Raw genomic sequence first — 18,339 nt, 5'->3', positions numbered from 1 at the left:
TATAGTGTTTTATTTTTATATTTGTTCATTTAATTTCTTGAATGCTACTGCTAAATACACCTACTGCACCTGAAAAATAAAGCACTGTTTGTTTTATTTGTATATTATGTTTATTTGTAATGTGTATCTTTGTTCTTATTTTTTAATAACAAAGATAAAATAATGACAAAGATTTTTATATTTTGTTACTTTGTAGGGCTACTGTAGCATTCTATATAGATTTAATACGGGGTGCAATTCTATTCCCTTACATAGTGGAGGTTTCCATATTTTTCATATCTCTATCCTCCTAAGCATGGATCTGGAGATCTGGCCAGCATGAACAGATCTAAATGCTGGTGTCACATTTAACAGCACTGGTGCTTGTTCTCCAAAGCCCATTCCTGCCCTGTTCTCCAAAGCCCACTCCTGCTGCCTTCTGATCAGCGTGAGAAAGAGTTGGTTCTCATCATCTACTCCAGCGCTGGTCATCTGTGATTTCTGCACCTCCTCAGAACAATCCACAGACCTGAGGCTCTCAGCAAAGTCCATATCAAAGCCCTCATGCTGTCTGCTGAAAGAGCAAAGAGGCTTTCCTCCAGCCATAACCAGATCTGAACAAGCCCGGGATTCAGACGCCCACATGCCGGCTGATGCAAAAAAATGCAAAGAGTTCACTAGAATCACAAGCTTCGATCTGATTGGCTGCTTCACGGGATTTCAGGGAGTCAGACTCAGGACGCTCAGGACGTACATATATATATATATATATATATATAAAAACAAGTGATAAATTGTAATGTGCATTTTATATTATTATTATAACTTGTTATAATCTTTATGAAAAAAATTTGAACTGTAATTGTGACCGTTTATAAACAATTTTTTCTTTCTCGTCTCTTGTGTTTCATACAGTGTCACCAGTGTAGTCTGATTCATGAGCAAATGATTCTTATGAATCGTTTCTTTTTAATGAAGCATTCAAAAGATTCACAAACTCAAGAATTACCAGTTTGAACCAACCTGACATTTAGGCCTGTTTAAAATATAGTAAATTTAATTTCTCCTAACACAAAAAAACAACAACAAATAAATAGATTTTTTATTTTGTATTATTATTATTATTATTATTACTTATTTACTTACTAGCATAGAATTTTAATTTTAATTTTGGCCATTTATGTGTATATACAATAATTAATCCGCTTATCGTATATATAATTATTAATTATATAATCAATTTGTGAGACTTCTCATAGCAAATAAACTAGATATTCATAAGCAAAACTGCATTGGACTCGTATTCTGTGAAAGAACTGGTACTTGTTGCGTGCTGGTCTATTGTGGCATCACCAATTTCAGATATACCTGCCTCTGAACAACACATAAGAAAGCAAAGCGCTGTTGGTCAGTGTCGATCAGACGCTCTCTCTTCCACTGTAAGTGGCCTGAATAAGCTATAAGCGGACCTCAGATGAGCTACCTGCTTTCACAGTCAGAAACAGCATGTCCCGCAATCAAACGCTCTCCCGAGGATTTTACCCAGCAGAAACATTTCCAATAAAGCTCTGCCATCTCTGACAAGCAGCCATTTCCTCTCGTTGGTTTTGGAGTCTGAAAGCGACATAATAGAGTTTTATGAGGTGTGAAGATGGGGATATATTTGATCACACACTGTGGCCCAAAAGGACTCTCACTGTCTGTCTCACTCCGTCTCTGTGTGTCTCTCTGTGGGGCGCGACAGCAGCATGACGGAACCTACTGAAGCTTTACTTGCTTCATTTTACCAGCACATTAAAGGTTTGTCAGTCCCTTAAACCTGAAACCAAACACTCTAAAACAAACTGAAGCGAACCACACTGATAAACGACGATTAAACGTTTCTTCGCTATTTGTTCCACGACTCACCATGATGAATTCATTCATCACGAATGTTGGACTGTGATTCATATTCAGAGTTCAGTTATCAAACTGATGAAGATCATATCAATTAATCTCCAAGCTTGTTAGAGTTACAGCTCAGCTTACATCTACACTTTCATAAAGTTTAGTCTAGACCTGAGAATGTATATTTTTAAGCAACGTGAGTTGATTTGAACAAACCTTGTTTATTGCTAATCAATGAGGCATCCAGCCATTCCTGTCATCTCTTTATTAACCTGTGCACAGAAGATCAGAGAAAGGAAGGAAAAAATGTGTTCAGACACTCACAGCTGTCCGTTCCTGCCAAATGAGTCCATTTATACAACATGTTAGTGAAGATTTATGAACTCAACTCTAAAAAATAAAGTCTCAAGATGATTTTTTTAGCTTGATGAATAAGAACCTTCTGACGTTTCTATAGTACCAAAGGACATTGTTCTGAAGTTGCTATCACTTTTAAAAATAAAGTTTCCAAAAGTGGTTTTTTGCAGTGATGCCATAGAACAGCCACTTTGGGTTCCCCAAAGAACCTTTGAAGGAACAGTTCTTAAAATAACCATTTTTTCCTTAAACTTTTCTCAAAAAGTTCTTTATTATATTTGATGGTTCCATGAAGAATCTTTAATATCCATTTCACAAATGTTTCTTTATAATGGAAAATGGTTCTTCATAAGACGACGTTGAACTTTTTTTATTTTTAAGATTGTTTCATTGAAGTTAGGAAAAAAAAATACCCTATCCATCATTTGGAAAACACCTTCTCAGCTGCCTAGCAATGCCTTAGAAACCATTTAGAACCAACCCACGAATACCCTAGTAACTGCACAACAACACCCTAGCAACCACCATAGCAACTACCCCAAAAATCACAACAATGTTCATCTAACCATCTATCCATCTATTAATCCATTCATCTAACCTTCTAACCATCCATCTAACCATCTATCCCTCCATTCATCCAACCATCAAACATCCACCTATCCAACTACCTAGCCATCATCCATCCATCCAACCATCTAACAATCTAACCATCCATCCATCAAACATCCACCCATCCATTTAACTATTTAACCATCATCCATCCATCCATCTGACCATCCATCCATCTAACCATCCATCCATCCAACAATCTAACCATCCACCCATCCGTCTAACAATCTAACCACTTAACCACACATCCAACTATCTAACAACTATCTATCCATTCACTTCATCCATGCATCCAACCTTCTAACCATCTAATCATCTAACCATCCATCCATCCATCTAAACATTCATCCATTCATCTCTCCTCAACCACCACCAGTGTGCAGCATCCACCTGGATGATGCGACTGCAGTCACAGGACAACGGCGACAAACCTTCTAACCTTCTAACAATCTAGCAATCTAACCACCTAACCATCCATCCAACAATGTAACAATCTAGCCATCCATCCATCTGTTAAACATTTCTCCAATAGTTCAAACTGAACTGAAATTTAAAAAGCATTCTCAGTTCAGTTCCCACAGCAGCGAGATTTGAGGAATCATCTGTGACTGTAGCACAAAATTTTAATAGTGTTAGGGATTTGAACAATAAGAAAGAGAAACAGTGATATTGATGCTTGGCATAGCGAGAACTGCTAAAAACAGGCCAAAAGCCCAGACAAGTACAAGAGGTTTGAGAACATCCTCCGAACTTCACACAAAGAAGCATGTTAATGCTAAATCTCAACGGGCTTGAACTCAGATCAGGGTGAGGTGAGAGAAGAACAAGAAGAGAGGAGAAGATCTGATGAGAGGGAAGGAGAAACAAGGACATGATGAATAAGAGTAGAGATGGAGCCGTTGGTTTTTCACTCTGAATCGCATTGAACCCGAGAAGAAAAATCAATCGCTGATACCTGCACTGACCAAACATATTGATGGCTGACAAGATTAGCAGGGATCAAGCTAAACGTGTGTGTGTGTGCTACCGGCTCTACACATTCAATCATCGTCCCGTCCTGAAGGCCAGCAGAAAAACGGCAGACCTGAATGCCTCCAGCACACAGATAATCATTTACCATTTTTAAAACAAACACTGCTAATTAAACGGCTGTCCTCTCTTTAGTTGAACTCAAAGCTAAGTGAATACGCTGCAAAGGACAGTCGTTTTGGAGTGATTCAGACCACCTCTTGTTCAAATGACTGCATGCTTCTGTTTCTCCTCATGTGCACTTTCCACTCCTGACGCCGGTGGAGAGAGTGCTGGGGAAGATACTTTAAAACTGCAGTTTGTCAAGCTACTCATTATCTAAAGTGAGCGTCAATTGACATTTGCAACCCATTTAACTTACATAATGAGATGTGTGACTTGACTGGATAGTGAAAAATAATGTTTCTGAATCTTTCTTTAATCTTACCACTAGATAATGAGGTCATTTACAGCTGTTTATCATTAATGCAAAAATGGTACTACAATAATTAAACACTGCAAATAAAGAAATAAAGAACAAAAATTGAATTGACCTTTAGCCTTCACGTTTATTTTTCCAGATTTTTATTTTTTATAGTTTTGAAACCATGTAATTTAAATTGAGTCAATATTTTGTCATCACACATTAATTTTAGCCTATTTTACACTGACAGAATGTCATTAATGTGTCTTAAACTTGAACAAACTAAAGCTTAATCAAACTTCCAAACAGTTTAACCAAACCTTAACCAAGTTTTGAACATTTTAAACCTTAACAACAAAAATAAGTATTATTAATATTAAAAGTGTAGACAAAAAATGAAATAAAATAATATAATATATATAACATTTATTAATGTACATCTCAAAGAAAGTATATGCTTGTTTATATATACAAACGCACTATATGCTTGTCACAATTATATGTTAAAAAATTATGAATAAATGATTAAACATTTTTCTTCTTTCTTAAATCATTGTTTTAATTAGCAGTAACTAATTGCGGCTTTTAAATAACAGTAATTAACATTAACACATCTTGTTACTTTTTGTCATCATATCGCTGTCAATAGAATATTTTAATTAAAATCTTTTAATTATAGTTATTAAATGCATTGATTGTTTCGTCAATAATTTCGTTAAAGAGATTATGGCTAAAAAGCTTTCTTAAATGTTTTTTATCACTACAAACTCACTCTGACTCCATTCTTATGTGAAATGCCCACTTTCCACCATCAAATCAATTCCTAAAGAACCTAATGAAGTCCTATCCTACATATTGTATCAGAAATACATCACACTACAAGAATAAAATGGGTTGCATATGCGGTTTCATGCTGACTTTAACCACTGAACCCAGAGCTCAAAACGAGAGTCCCACCTCCAAACTAATAAGCCATCGCCTGAAGACAGTGTGCTTCCTGACAGAATCACTCTAGACGGCCGAGAGGTGCATCACCTTGAGACCCGGAATACACAGTGTACGGAAGCAAACAGACAGATTTCACTCTCACAAGGCGTCTGAAGCGTTTTGTCAATGCTGCTCTCGTTCCTCTCGCTCAAGGCTGCTGGACTGTACCTGAGAAACAGCTGCGGAGCCTAGCCTGAGTCAGCCCTGATCCGCACAAATAAAACACAAAGCCTGCACATGCAAGCTTATCAGATATTAAAAAAAACAAATTATATGAGGAAGAACGATTTCTCATTTCCTCTCTGAGACCCCAGGAGTTCATCCTGTGAATCCCATCAAGGAGATCGAGCGGCACACGCGATCAATAAACAAAATCCTCGTGGACATCTGTTTGGACAGGTGCACTGATTAAGAGGGGCACGTCGATGGGCATCTCCGATACAACACCAGAGGAGATGGCATCACGGGGCCACGGGCCAGATGGTAACGGGCGGGTCAGAATAAACCAATAAGCCACCTGAGGCTGAGCATTACAGTGATTTTACCATTCATGCAAAAATGAACATTTGCTGAAAATGCACTCGCCCTCAGGCCATCGAGCATGTAGATGAGTTTGTTTCTTCATCGGAACAGATTTGGAGAAATGTAGTTGTATGGATTACTTGTAGATTATTGTGATGTTTTTATCAGCTGTTTGGACTCTCATTCTGACGGCACCTATTCACTGCAGAGGATCCACTGGTGAGCAAGTGATGGAATGCTACATTTCTCCAAATCTGTTCTGATGAAGAAACAAACTGATCTACATGCTCAATGGCCTGAGGGTGAGCACATTTTAAGCAAAATTTCATTTTTAGGTGAACTACTCCTTTAACTGTGTGATGTGCAACCTTGAGTGGTTTACTGCATTTATAAAGATAGAAAGACAAAAATGTTCACTGAAAAATGAAATTAGGAACAATAGCCTAAATCACGATGGGCAATGATAATTCTTGGAAAAAAACTGAGAGTATAGGCTAGCTCATAGTTTACCTGCAGGTTGTTTGCGGTGTTGTAAAGGGTTGATGCAACTTGGCGCATTAATACAGAGCTCAGGTGGAGGTGAATTTGTATCCAGCATGTGTTGTCTTCCGGCCCTGTTCTCTTGTCTTGTCTTCCTATCGTTTAGTCTCAAGATATCTGTTGACCAAAACGACAAAAATAAAAAGGAAAATATATTAGAGCTATAAGCTACACACAGGCCACCGATGTAGGCTATTTTGTTCAAACGTAGCTCAAACATGATTTTACTGAATTAAAAACATTCAGTGCATCCAGTGTAAACCAAATGATTCCAGAACAAATGACTCTTACAAGCCAGTTCTTTAAAGTGAACCAAAAGAAAACATGCAGACCAAATGATTCCTGACAAAATGATTTTTTAAAACTTTTTTCTGAAGTGAGTCTAAACCAAGAGGCAACCTCCCGCTCTCTCTCGTGAAGCCAACACGGAAGTGACTTAAACTGTAATTCGTCAACTGACCGCTAGAGGCTGGCTGCAAAAGGGAGTCAATCCCATAGACTCCCCATGTTAAAATGCCCAACTTTACAGCAGAAAAAAACATGTTTACAGCCTGGTTCAAAAAATGATTTGGAACCTGTCCTGTTAAACCGCTGTATGGTCTTGGCCACCGTGCTGCAGCTCAGTTTCAGGGTCTTGGCAATCTTCTTTTAGCCTACGCCAGGGGTTTTCAAACTTTTAGGACAGCCGCCCCCCTTGAAGTTTGTCTAATTTCACTCACAACTGTGAGGGGGGCGAATTTTTTTATAAGTCATCTGTTTAAATTATATTAAGCCTTAAAGTTCTGCATAATTAAGGGTGTGGATTGCAGGTGGATTGCCGCTGCTGTCACCGGCGTCGAGCTAGGTGGGCGTGGTTTCAGCAACCAGCTCCCGCCTCTTTGCCCATTTTCGATTATCCGGGAGTGACGCGCTGCCAAGATGGCGATGGCCCACTTTGAGCTTCAAAAACACTCTTTAGAAACCTACGGGTGAGGTCACGGACACTACGTCCATGTTTTTTTACAGTCTATGGTCTAAACACATACAGCACAAAAAGGTTCAGACCAAATGATTCCTGAACAAATAACTATTATTAACCAGTTCTTGTTAGTAAATCAGACAAATATTATTCAGCACAACCAATGCAGACCAAAGGATTCCAAAACAATTGACTCCAAATCACATACAGTGTAACCAGTGTAGACCAACTGATTGCCAGTTGTAGGCCTGTTCTGAGTGGAACCTGTTCTGAGTGGAACCTGTCCTGTTAAAGCGCTGTATGGTCTTGGCCACTGTGCTGCAGCTCAGTTTCAGGGTCTTGGCAATCTTCTTTTAGCCTACGCCAGGGGTTTTCAAACTTTTAGGACAGCCGCCCCCCTTGAAGTTTGTCTAATTTCACTCGATATTTTCTTTACTGTTTACATTCACTTAAAACAACCGACTGTGCTTACAAGGATACTGGTCAAGGGAGCCATTGGTATTCACCTGCTGTCTGAGAAGGCTATCTGTTTGTGCACTTCAGGTGTGTGATCGGTGCGCATTAATTTACACTGTTATACAAGCTGTACACTCACTACTTTACATTGTAGCAAAGTGTAATTTCTTCAGTGTTGTCACATGAAAAGATATAATAAAATATTTACAAAAATGTGAGGGGTGTACTCACTTCTGTGAGATACTGTACATCTTACAACTGACAGTTTTGTACTTAAGACTTTGAGACTTAAATCATTGTGTACCTCATGACTATTAATGTAGTTGACAGGAAATTATTTTATATCATTTTGCAATGAAATCACACTTCGTTTCCAAAATATTTCTTCCTCAAAATACTACAAGACTCATTAATAGAACCTGAATGGTTAAATTCCTTAAGAATTGCCATTCTAATCATGAACATGCAACATGATTGACAGGCAGAGCCAGTTTCTGATTGGCTAAGACTTCTGGCCACTCCCAAAATCTTTTTTATCATCTGCTCACAGCATCTTGATCGGTCACAGAGACGGATCTGATGTCTCGACACACCTATTTCAGCGATGTCTATCAGGTGGTGGAGACGCTTTATCCGTGACATTAAAGCCATTCCTTAAAGTACCTTTAATAGGGCAAAAGCATTATGAAGGATTGTTTGAAGACACTAAAATAATTTGTCAAATTAAACAATTATACAATTCTTTTTTCTGCACCTGCCCATAAGAAATATCACAACATACTGTATATTAGTGTTGTTTTATACGGTGGTGCATTGCTGCCACATACAGTACATATTTTTTTTCCACTCACTTATGTCATAATAATGAGATGTTATGTCATTTAAACAATATTTTCTTGTAATAATGAGATGTTATGTCATTAAAATGATGCTATGTTGTTAAAATGACATTTTTCTTGTTAAAACGACGTTTTCTAATAATATTTTGTCAATAAAACAACATAATTTCTTGTGAGATGCTATGTCATTTAAATGAAATATTTTCTTGTAATAATGAGACATTATGTTGTTAAAATATATTTTCTCGTAATAACGAGATGCTATGTTGTTAAAACGTCATTTTCTTTTTAAAACAATATATTTTCTCATAATAACGAGATTTATGCAGTTAAAACAAAATATTTTCTCGTAATAACATTTAAATGACATTTTCTCATAATACCAAGATATTATGTTGTTTAAACAAAATATTTTCTCATAATAACAAGGTATATTTTATTTAAATGACATATCTCGTTATTAGGACATAATTGAGTATAAAAAATAATATGCATGTGGCAGCAATGCACCACTTTAATTTTAGTATCACAGAGATACTTAGTTTTTATTTTTTTATTTCCAGTTTTTAATTTTGTGTTTTTTTTTTTCAATTTTATTTATTTTTTTAAACAATTCTATATTTTTTTTATTATTATACATTTTTATTTCAGTTTTAGTTTTAGTTATTTTACTACATAAAGTTAAACTAAATGAAAATGAGAAATGTTGCCTTGGTGCCTTGACAACTAGCTGAAATAAAATAGTTTTTTTCATATCTGATTTTTAATTCAGTTAACATTTATTTTATTTCAAGTAACATTTTTTAAACGTTTTAGTTAACTATAATAATACTGCTGTATATAAACTACAAGTAGACCAGAGTCTGAGCGAAATGCTCCATCTGAGCTCTTTCACAGCCCTCATAGAAGGAACAGGAAGTTGGTACGCGTTCGATCTGGTGATGGGCCAAGCTCTAGCTACCAACGGTGCGAGGAAAGCGCTCCCATGGCAACAGGATGAGATTGGTTTGCTTAGCCGCGGTCCGGTCCGCTCATGCCCTAATATAAAGAGACAACATGCTGGAATTAATCAGCGTGTCAGAGAGGAGGGAAAAGTCAGGAGAATTTCATTTGAAGACAAAAGAAATGAAAGCCATTTCTTTTCTCCTTCCTTCAACACACATATCCCCGAATCTCCAGAGCTCAGAGGACACAGAGTTACACCAGACGGCAACACGCAGACATTTCTCAGCGAAGAGACAGCGTTTTTATACCACAGACGGGATGAATGTGGGTGACAGAGAATGACAGAAGACAGCAAAAGGCATCTTCTCGCTAGATGTTTCCTTTCAGCTCTGCCGGAAAGACGCACGTCAGACTCCGTCAAAATCTATCAAACTTTAAAACAATCAAGTTTTCATGTGACAAAACGGCAGCTGCCACATGAATATGCTTTCTGAAGGTCATGAGTAAATATTGCTGTAGTCATCAAATTTGGGACTCGAGTCCGAGTCGAGTCTCGAGTCAAGTGACTCGAGTCCACACCCCTGCTGTTATATTACAAAACCAGGATCATATTCAAACTCAAAACTACCAGGTTAAACCTCAAAAACAGACAATTCACACATACTTTTGAGTATTTATTAAGTATATATTGCATAAAACTGATTAGATTTCAAGCCTGACCTATAAAAAACGGTGTTGCAGAAATGTACGCAGAGGTACGTATTTTTATGAGACTGGGTTGATAATATCATATGTATAGTAGCATATTTGGATACTTTGCTATGATGCTAACATAGCAAAGTCATTCAAATAATCAGTATTGATGTACAGACGTGTAAATTTTATTTTGAATTCATACATTTTAATGTGGTAGACGAGATGCAAGATTTAGCATTTGGTTGAAGTTAATTTAATATTGTATTTCTGTTTAATCATTGACGGACCCCTGTGATACCATTGCGGACCCCCTGCTAAAAACTCCTGCAGTACACCAATATTAGTACATACTGCCACAGCATAATACATTTGATATCTCAGACCCCCATGTTGTGTTTGTATGTAAGCATTAGCATCTAGCTAAATTCCCCTGTTGAAAAAACAGCATATGCTGGTTAGGTATGTTTTGAAGCATGGCAGCTGGTTTGAGCTGGTTTAAGCTGGTCCTTAGTTGGTCACGAGCTGGTTCTGAACAGGAGCTAGCTGCTTAGGACCAGCTTATAACCAGCTCAGGACCAACTAAGGACCAGCTTAAACCAGCTGCCATGCTTCAAAACATACCTAACCAGCATATATGCTGTTTTTTCAACAACACTAAAAAAAACTCTTCGGTCTTGAATCCACTTCACTTTCCTTCATCTAAACAAATAACTCTTATAAACCCGTTCTTGCTGGTGAATCAAACAGATACAGCCCAAACAGAGCAGACCTAATGATTCCCAAACAACTGATTCTTTTGAACCAATTTTGCTAGTGAATCAAACACATAAAGCAAAAGAGCAAAAGACTCGCAAACTGGTTCTTGTTAGTGAATCAAATGATTACAGCACAGACAGTTCAGACCAAAGAATTTCCCAAAAATTACTTGTTTGAACCCATTTTGTTAATGAATCAAACATATACAGCGCAAACAGTGCAAACCAAATGATTCCCAGACAAACAAATCCTTTAAACCAGTGGTCGCCAACCCGTCGATCGCGATAGATCGGTAGATCTTTATCACCTAAAAAGGTTGGTGACCACTGCTTTAAACCAATATTTGTTAGTGAATCAAACACATTCAGTACAGCACAAAAAGTTCAGATCAAATGATCCCCAAACAAATGGCTTTTTAAACCATTTTATGTTAGTCACCCAAACACATACAGCACACATAGTGCAGACTAAATAGTTCCCAAACAAATGACTCTTTTGAACTGGTTCTTGCTAGTGAACCAAAGACAAAGCAGAAACAGTGCAGACCATATGATTCCAAGAAATGATTCTTATGAACCAGCTCTTCTTAGTGAATCAAACATACAGCACAACCAGTATAGTTATAGACATTTCTTTTCAGTTGAAATAAACACATATCTTGCAGCTTACTGTGTTTTGTTCTTAAGGCCCCGTCCACACGAAGACGCGTTTAGCTGTATACGCACACATTTTGTATCGTATAGGCGTTTCGTCCAGACGGATCCGGCGTTTTGGGAGAGTGAAACCGATATTTTTTTAAACCGGGTCCCAGAGGATAAATCTGAAAACGCAGCCCTTGCATTTTCGTGTGGACAGCGAATCCGTATATTTTCTGAAACGATGACATCATCAGCCCACGTCTCGCCCCTAGTCAGACACCGCTACGTCACGTAACAGCAACAAAAACATGAACAAACACTGAACAATTGTCTTTTTATTAACTAACATTAACACAGATTAATACATGTATTGTTACATGTTCGTTTGTATACCGCGCGCAAGGTTTATGCGCTTAGTCCAAGTCTTCTTCTCCATTTTTAGTGTATCTCTGTGGCACAATTACAGCGCCACATGCTGGTCTGGCATGTATACTACATAGTTTTGTGTCGGTTTCGTGTGGACGCAGATATTTCTTGAGACAAGGGGAAAAAAAAGATCGGATAGGGAAAGCTCTGGCTTCGTGTGGACGTAGCCTAAGTCTCATGAGATGTAGATCAGTTTGCTGATTGTTCTTGTAGTTGATGGGAAATTATCCCATTATTTCGCAAAGGAATCAAACTTCTTGTTTACAAATATTTCTACCTCAAAAGCACTACAAAAATCATTAACAGACCCATTTAGGAAATGGAATCTGAATCCCCAAGGAAAACACTGGAAACCTTTAGCGCACTAGTTTTCAATATACTATGACTTGAGATGTGCTAACCTCGCATACTGTTTGAGTGCTGGTTTATGAATTAGGATTCAGCTGTAGTGTGTAGCTGAGGTGGAGACGCGTGTTAGTGTCCATGCGAGTAAAGCCAGAGGTTTGATGCTGTCAGCGAGACATCCCTCAAACAATGTTCCTGCTTGGTTTACTCTGAAACTGCCAACATAAAGATAGTTTTGGTCTCAGAAGGGAACATAACAAGACACATAAGTCCAGATTCTGGCCTGTTTCTCATTTGTTTGTTTTTACCTGAGGAAACGCCGGCCATTGATGCCGAGGTGATGTGAGATTCAACACTGGGTTCAAACACCAAAGGTTTGTGAGGTGAATGGCTGAGCAGAGACACATGGTGCTAAAACGGCACTGCCGGAAAGTCTGTGCTATCACAGATAGAAACCCCTCTATTCTGATCTATACAGCACAATAGAAAATAACACTCTGGTAACACTTCAGATGAAGCAGAGTCTTCACAGAATCTAAAATTAACTTTGCAACACCTGCTACTGGCAGGTGAATTTACAATCCTTATAAAATATTTCAGAAATTCAGTAATAAAAAAAATGTTAAATTTATTTCATATATAACATTTTCTCAGTTCACCTTACCTTCATGTGTGTTACTGGCAAAGTATACTGAAAATAGTGCAATCAATCAATAAAACATTTGTTTAATTTAAATGTATTAAATTTTATTTAAAAAAATAATTAATTAATAAATATTAGGAATAAAAATAAAATAGAATAATTTATTTTATTTTATATTTATTTATTTATTCATATATTTCATAAATAAAGTATTTATTCAATAACAAAAAATAATAAATAAATAAATATTAAACAAATAGAATAATTTATTTGTATATTTATGTATTTATATATTCATTTATTTGATAAATAAATGCTTATTCAATAACAGTTATAAATAAATAAATACATACATATTAAACAAAATAGAATAAATTATTTTTATATTTATGTATTTATATATTTCATACATTAAAAATCAATGCTTATTCAATAACTAATAAACAAACAAACAAATAAATAAATGAGTTCTGCAGAAAATTACATCCTGGAAAATTTTTAGTGTTTACATTTTCTACTGAAGTAAAAGTTGTTAATTTTACTGGTAGTTTAACTACAAGTATTATGTTGCAGTTCTTAATAAAGTTACCTGTTGACTGACGGATTAGATTATAATAATTTTTTTAATATACTAATTCATATTTCTATGATGGACTTTCATCATTTAAGCAGGTTTTTTCACGACACCGTTTTTAACTAAAAACTGTCTAAAAAAGTCTAAAAACGGGTTTCAAAGTGCAAGTATTTGAACACGACACCGCTATTGTCTTCATGTAAACTACGAAAATGCAAATGTATGAAAACATTATCCGCGTGCATATTTCATGTTCACTAGTGTTTCTTTACAAAGTGACATCGCCATCTACTGGCCTGGCATGATAAAACAGCGTTTTTAGTCATTTTTGCGAATCCGTGTGAATTTTGACAACGTTGTCTTCTGTAAGCAAAACTTCCAAATGCAAAAGAAAAATGTTCAATTTTAGGACAATTGTTGCCATGTAAACAAACCCTAAATTTGAAAGTCTGAATCTGGAATGCAGCTAAAACTAAATATGAGAAAAACCACAAAAATAAACAGTAAAATACACCTACAAAAGGTTAACAGACTTATTGAAAGTTTCTCAAATAACGTTACAACGCAAAGATCTTCGAAAGCCTTTAACCAGCACTGGCTAATTGAACCTCAAATCTAAACACGCCACATATTATGCGTATATTTATGGAATAAATGTTCAGCCGTATGCCAGGACAGAAATCCAGCAGATGGTTCATGTTCTTTCACAGTTATACAAGCAGCAGAAAAACTCACTCACTGCTTGGAAAGTTTGCGTGGGAATGAGTGTGTGCAAGGAAACAAATTCCCAGCGCAATGTTCGGCGAGAGTTTCTGTTTCATTCCAGCCCATCGGTCAGGATATCTCCTTAACGAAAAAGCTTCCAGTGAGATGGAATCTCTCATTGTTTCCACATGGGACTCATCACGTTCCCCAGATGCGGCCCTGGAGGTGGCGGTCTGGCGGCCTCTCTTACTCCGCTACTGAGCGTAAACAGTCAAATCTTTTCTGCTACAAAGCAGGCGGAAGTCCAAAGGCAGTCAAAACACTACAGGCAGCTACTGGAAACACACTCACGCCGAGGCTCTGTCAGCTGATGTGGGTCTCGCCGAGGACAAGAGTTCACTGAGAGTGCAGGAGAGAGAGAGACGCGAATAATTAGCAGTTTGCCACGGCTCATGCTATGGGTTAGTGATCACAACACACTCCTAACACTGAGTATGCTTGACTGGCATGTGATTCTCCATACACAACTTCAGAGCCAATCATTAATGTATAAACTGCTACGCAAATAAATACAGTCCACTAAAAATGAACAAGCAAACAAACAAACAATAACTATTATTATTATTATTGTTGTTATTGTTGCCTTTGATGATGATAATAATAAGAACAATAGTTTATTTTGTATATATTATGGATATTTATTATTTATTTGTTTATTTATAAATAAAAATAATATAATTAGGTAATTTTTGGATATTTATTAGGATTTATTTTGTTACTATTTTAATTAACAGATAAACATATGTACACAGCTTATTGTAATAATAATAATAATAATAATAATAATGTTTACTCTGGATATTAATTATTATTTATAGTTTATTTAGTTTGTTACCATTACTATATCAGATAAATATATACATAGTATTGTTATATTATTATTATTATTCATAATTATTATTTATTTGTTTGTTTATTTTGTTACTATTACTATTATTACTAACAAACAAACAAATAAATAAATGTGAATGAATGAATGAACGAAGTCAGTCACTTAATAAAATATTTATAAAATAAAAATATAAAGAATAAAAATAATAATTTATTTCCTATGCATTCCTTATACTTATATAAACAATCTAACTAAAGTAAATATTAATTCACTAAAATGATATATTATTAATTAACATAAGGAATAATATAAAATAATTTATTTTTACATTTATTCCATCTATTTTTATTAAAAAAAAAAAGTTAAAAAAAAAATAATAGAAAAAAGCAAATAAAATACATATTGTTCAACAACATTTAATATTATTAATAAATATAATAATTAAATATACATTTACTTTTATAATTATTCCTTATATTTTGAGTGGCTTCATGTGAGTTAAATTAGTGAACCAAAGACTGAAGTTAAATTTGTTAGTTTTAGTAGTAGTTTATCTGCAAATATTATGTAAATAAATAAATAAATAATTCCATAGATGACTTCAGAGCCAATCATTAGCATACAAAGAGCTACATAAACAGAATTTTGTGAAGGGAAACTGCAACAAAAACACGCCAAATTTAGTTAAATCTTAATTAAAATGCATAATTATGTGCATCTAATTCAGCCACACAAGTGAGAAGTGTGTGTGTGTGTTGAATCTGATCCATACTTAACGCTCTGGACGCGGCGGGCACAGACTGCACGCCTGAGCTCTTTCCGTTCCGCCGCGCCTGACCTTGCCGCCGCTCCCCAGAGATGAGCGACGGACATCAGCGCTCTGCCAAACGGGCGTGGCCTTCATTACCCAGCAGCCCTTTCGCACCTAAACAAACCGTAGAGGGCAGAGCGAGAGAGATGCAACAGATGCCCACTTCACCAACATCCGGGCTCCTGAAAGCAAATGAATAAATAAACAAACCAAACGCTGGGTTGTAAGTGCGGGCAGAGAGAAATCAGCGCTTGGCGGCACTCACAGATCCGACAGCTGGCACCGATACCCTCCACAACCCTGGCAAACACTGCCCCCCTTCTCAAGAGACCGCGGCCGAAAGAGAGAGAGAGACAGGAAGTAGATAACATTTCTGTCTCTCAGCTCCAAGACTAATTAATACTCAAGCGCATACATGTCGGCTAAAAGTGTGTGTGTTTGTGTGTGTGTGTGTGTAGGAGGTGACTGTCGGAGAGATCAGCGGATGAGCGCAGCCTCGTCTGGAGGTGAGACAGTCTGGCGGGTGATAAAGATGGATGAGAGGACGGCTGGAGCCAAGAGAACGCGGCCAAACGGGTCGCAGGCGCACATGGCCATTTCTATTTCTCACACACGCTCATTTACTGTTGCACTTTCGGTTGACATATCAAATATTTGTCTTCCCGTTTAATTTATTCGCCCTGCTAATTATTAATGAACTGCAGATCGCGCTAATTGCTTCATCACTTAAAGAAAATTATCTCTCAATGCCGGATTAATGAGGATCATCGTTTCGGCAAATTTATCGTGAAATATGAGCTAGCTACAGCTTGAATGCAGTGCAAAATAATTTAGAAAACATTAACATGCCCTTCTAGCTATCAAAAGTGACTCACCTAAAATATGTAAATACATGAAAATATATCAGTTTTTGGGGAAATTATACAAGATATGAGCAAAACAGGGCTTCAATAAGCCGCTTCAAAATTTAAACTATCCAAAGTGACTCAACACAGTGTGAAATTATATAAATATGTAAAAATACGTACATCTAAAAGACTTTTGGCAAAATTATACAAAAACAAAATGGATAGAGCTTTAATGCACAGGTTATGTAATTTATAAAATATTAACAAGCACTTCAACCTATTAAAAGTGACTCAACCAAAGTTTAAAACTATTATTTCTTTTAATGTGACCTAGTTAATACATTTATAAAATATCATCAAACCAATCCAACTATAAAATGTAATTCATAAATATATCTTGTTAATATATATAATATACAATATATTGTAAATATATAAATCTAACAGATTTTCTAAAAAATTTACTTCAAACATGAACTAGCAATAGCTTGAACAAAAAGCTTGAAAAATTCAGTCAATTTACTTTTGATAGTTGGGAAAAAAGCATCAAATATATGTAAATCCCGAAAATATGTAAAACTAACCAGTTTCGGGCAAAATAATAAAATATGAGATAGCTAGAGTTATTATGAAAACCGACTAGATTTTCTGCAGATGTATCATATATGCCAGTGTTATTTTAGTATCACTGAGATACTATTAATATTTTTTATCCATATTTTGAAATGGTGTTTATTTGTATATTTTTCTTTTTCATTTTGATTTTAGTTAAAAAAAACTGTAAAAAAATAATTTAAGTCTATATAGTTTTTATTTTTTATTTCAGTTTTATTTATAAATTTGACAAACAAAAAATCACTTCAGGCACTTAAGCGCAAGCCTTAACATCAAAAGGTGTTTTTTTTTTTTTTTCTTGAAAAACATGGAACGAAATGGAGTGAAATGAGTTCACACATGCCATGTGTGCTAAAGGACATTCTGGTCTGGGCATGACGGGACGCACAAATCATGCAGATCCCAAGATGCCATGCGATGAGATCACACGGCTTCTGTCACTTCTTTCAAAGTGTGTTTTTTTTCTGGAGGTTTTACATAATGTTAGTGTCCACTAGAGCTGCACGATAAATCGCATGCGATATTTAACGTGCATCTTGTCGTGATGGAGATTTACCGCTGATTACAGAACCGGCTTTTCTGACAAGATGCGCATTAAATATCGCATGCGATTTATCGTGCAGCCCTAGTGTCCACAGTGGGTTCTTCCGCCTCTATCATTTAGACCCAGGCTGCCTGGAGATCTACGACATCACCATTAGACTGTAAGCCAATTAATTTAATCTCTTCTCCAGCATTCAGATATGAGAGCGCTGCCATCAGGAGCCACGATTTCTACATCTCACCACATTCCAGCATCTGCCCCCAAAAATGCAATTACACAGCTGCAAGCATGCGAGGAAGAGGAGAGAGAGAGAGAGAGAGAGAGAGAGAGAGAGA

The 18,339-nt window shown here is 36.3% G+C and overlaps 1 protein-coding gene across 1 annotated transcript in view; it reads right to left on the bottom strand.

The window, feature by feature from the left end:
* The window catches only part of LOC107754377 (plexin-B2-like), a 190,075-nt gene that overhangs the window by 91,271 nt on the left and 80,465 nt on the right, over positions 1-18,339 (bottom strand). The window contains 1 exon segment of the mRNA XM_016570792.1: positions 6,284-6,430. Coding sequence (XP_016426278.1) covers positions 6,284-6,371 — 88 coding nt within the window. The 5' untranslated portion in view covers positions 6,372-6,430.

The sequence above is a fragment of the Sinocyclocheilus rhinocerous genome, unplaced genomic scaffold (genome assembly GCF_001515625.1).
Source record: "Sinocyclocheilus rhinocerous isolate Xijiao unplaced genomic scaffold, SAMN03320098_v1.1 scaffold561, whole genome shotgun sequence".
In the NCBI taxonomy this organism is placed as follows: Eukaryota; Metazoa; Chordata; class Actinopteri; order Cypriniformes; family Cyprinidae; genus Sinocyclocheilus; species Sinocyclocheilus rhinocerous.
The sequence above is the reverse complement of the archived record's forward strand: the minus strand, read 5'-3'. Positions and strand labels throughout refer to the sequence as shown.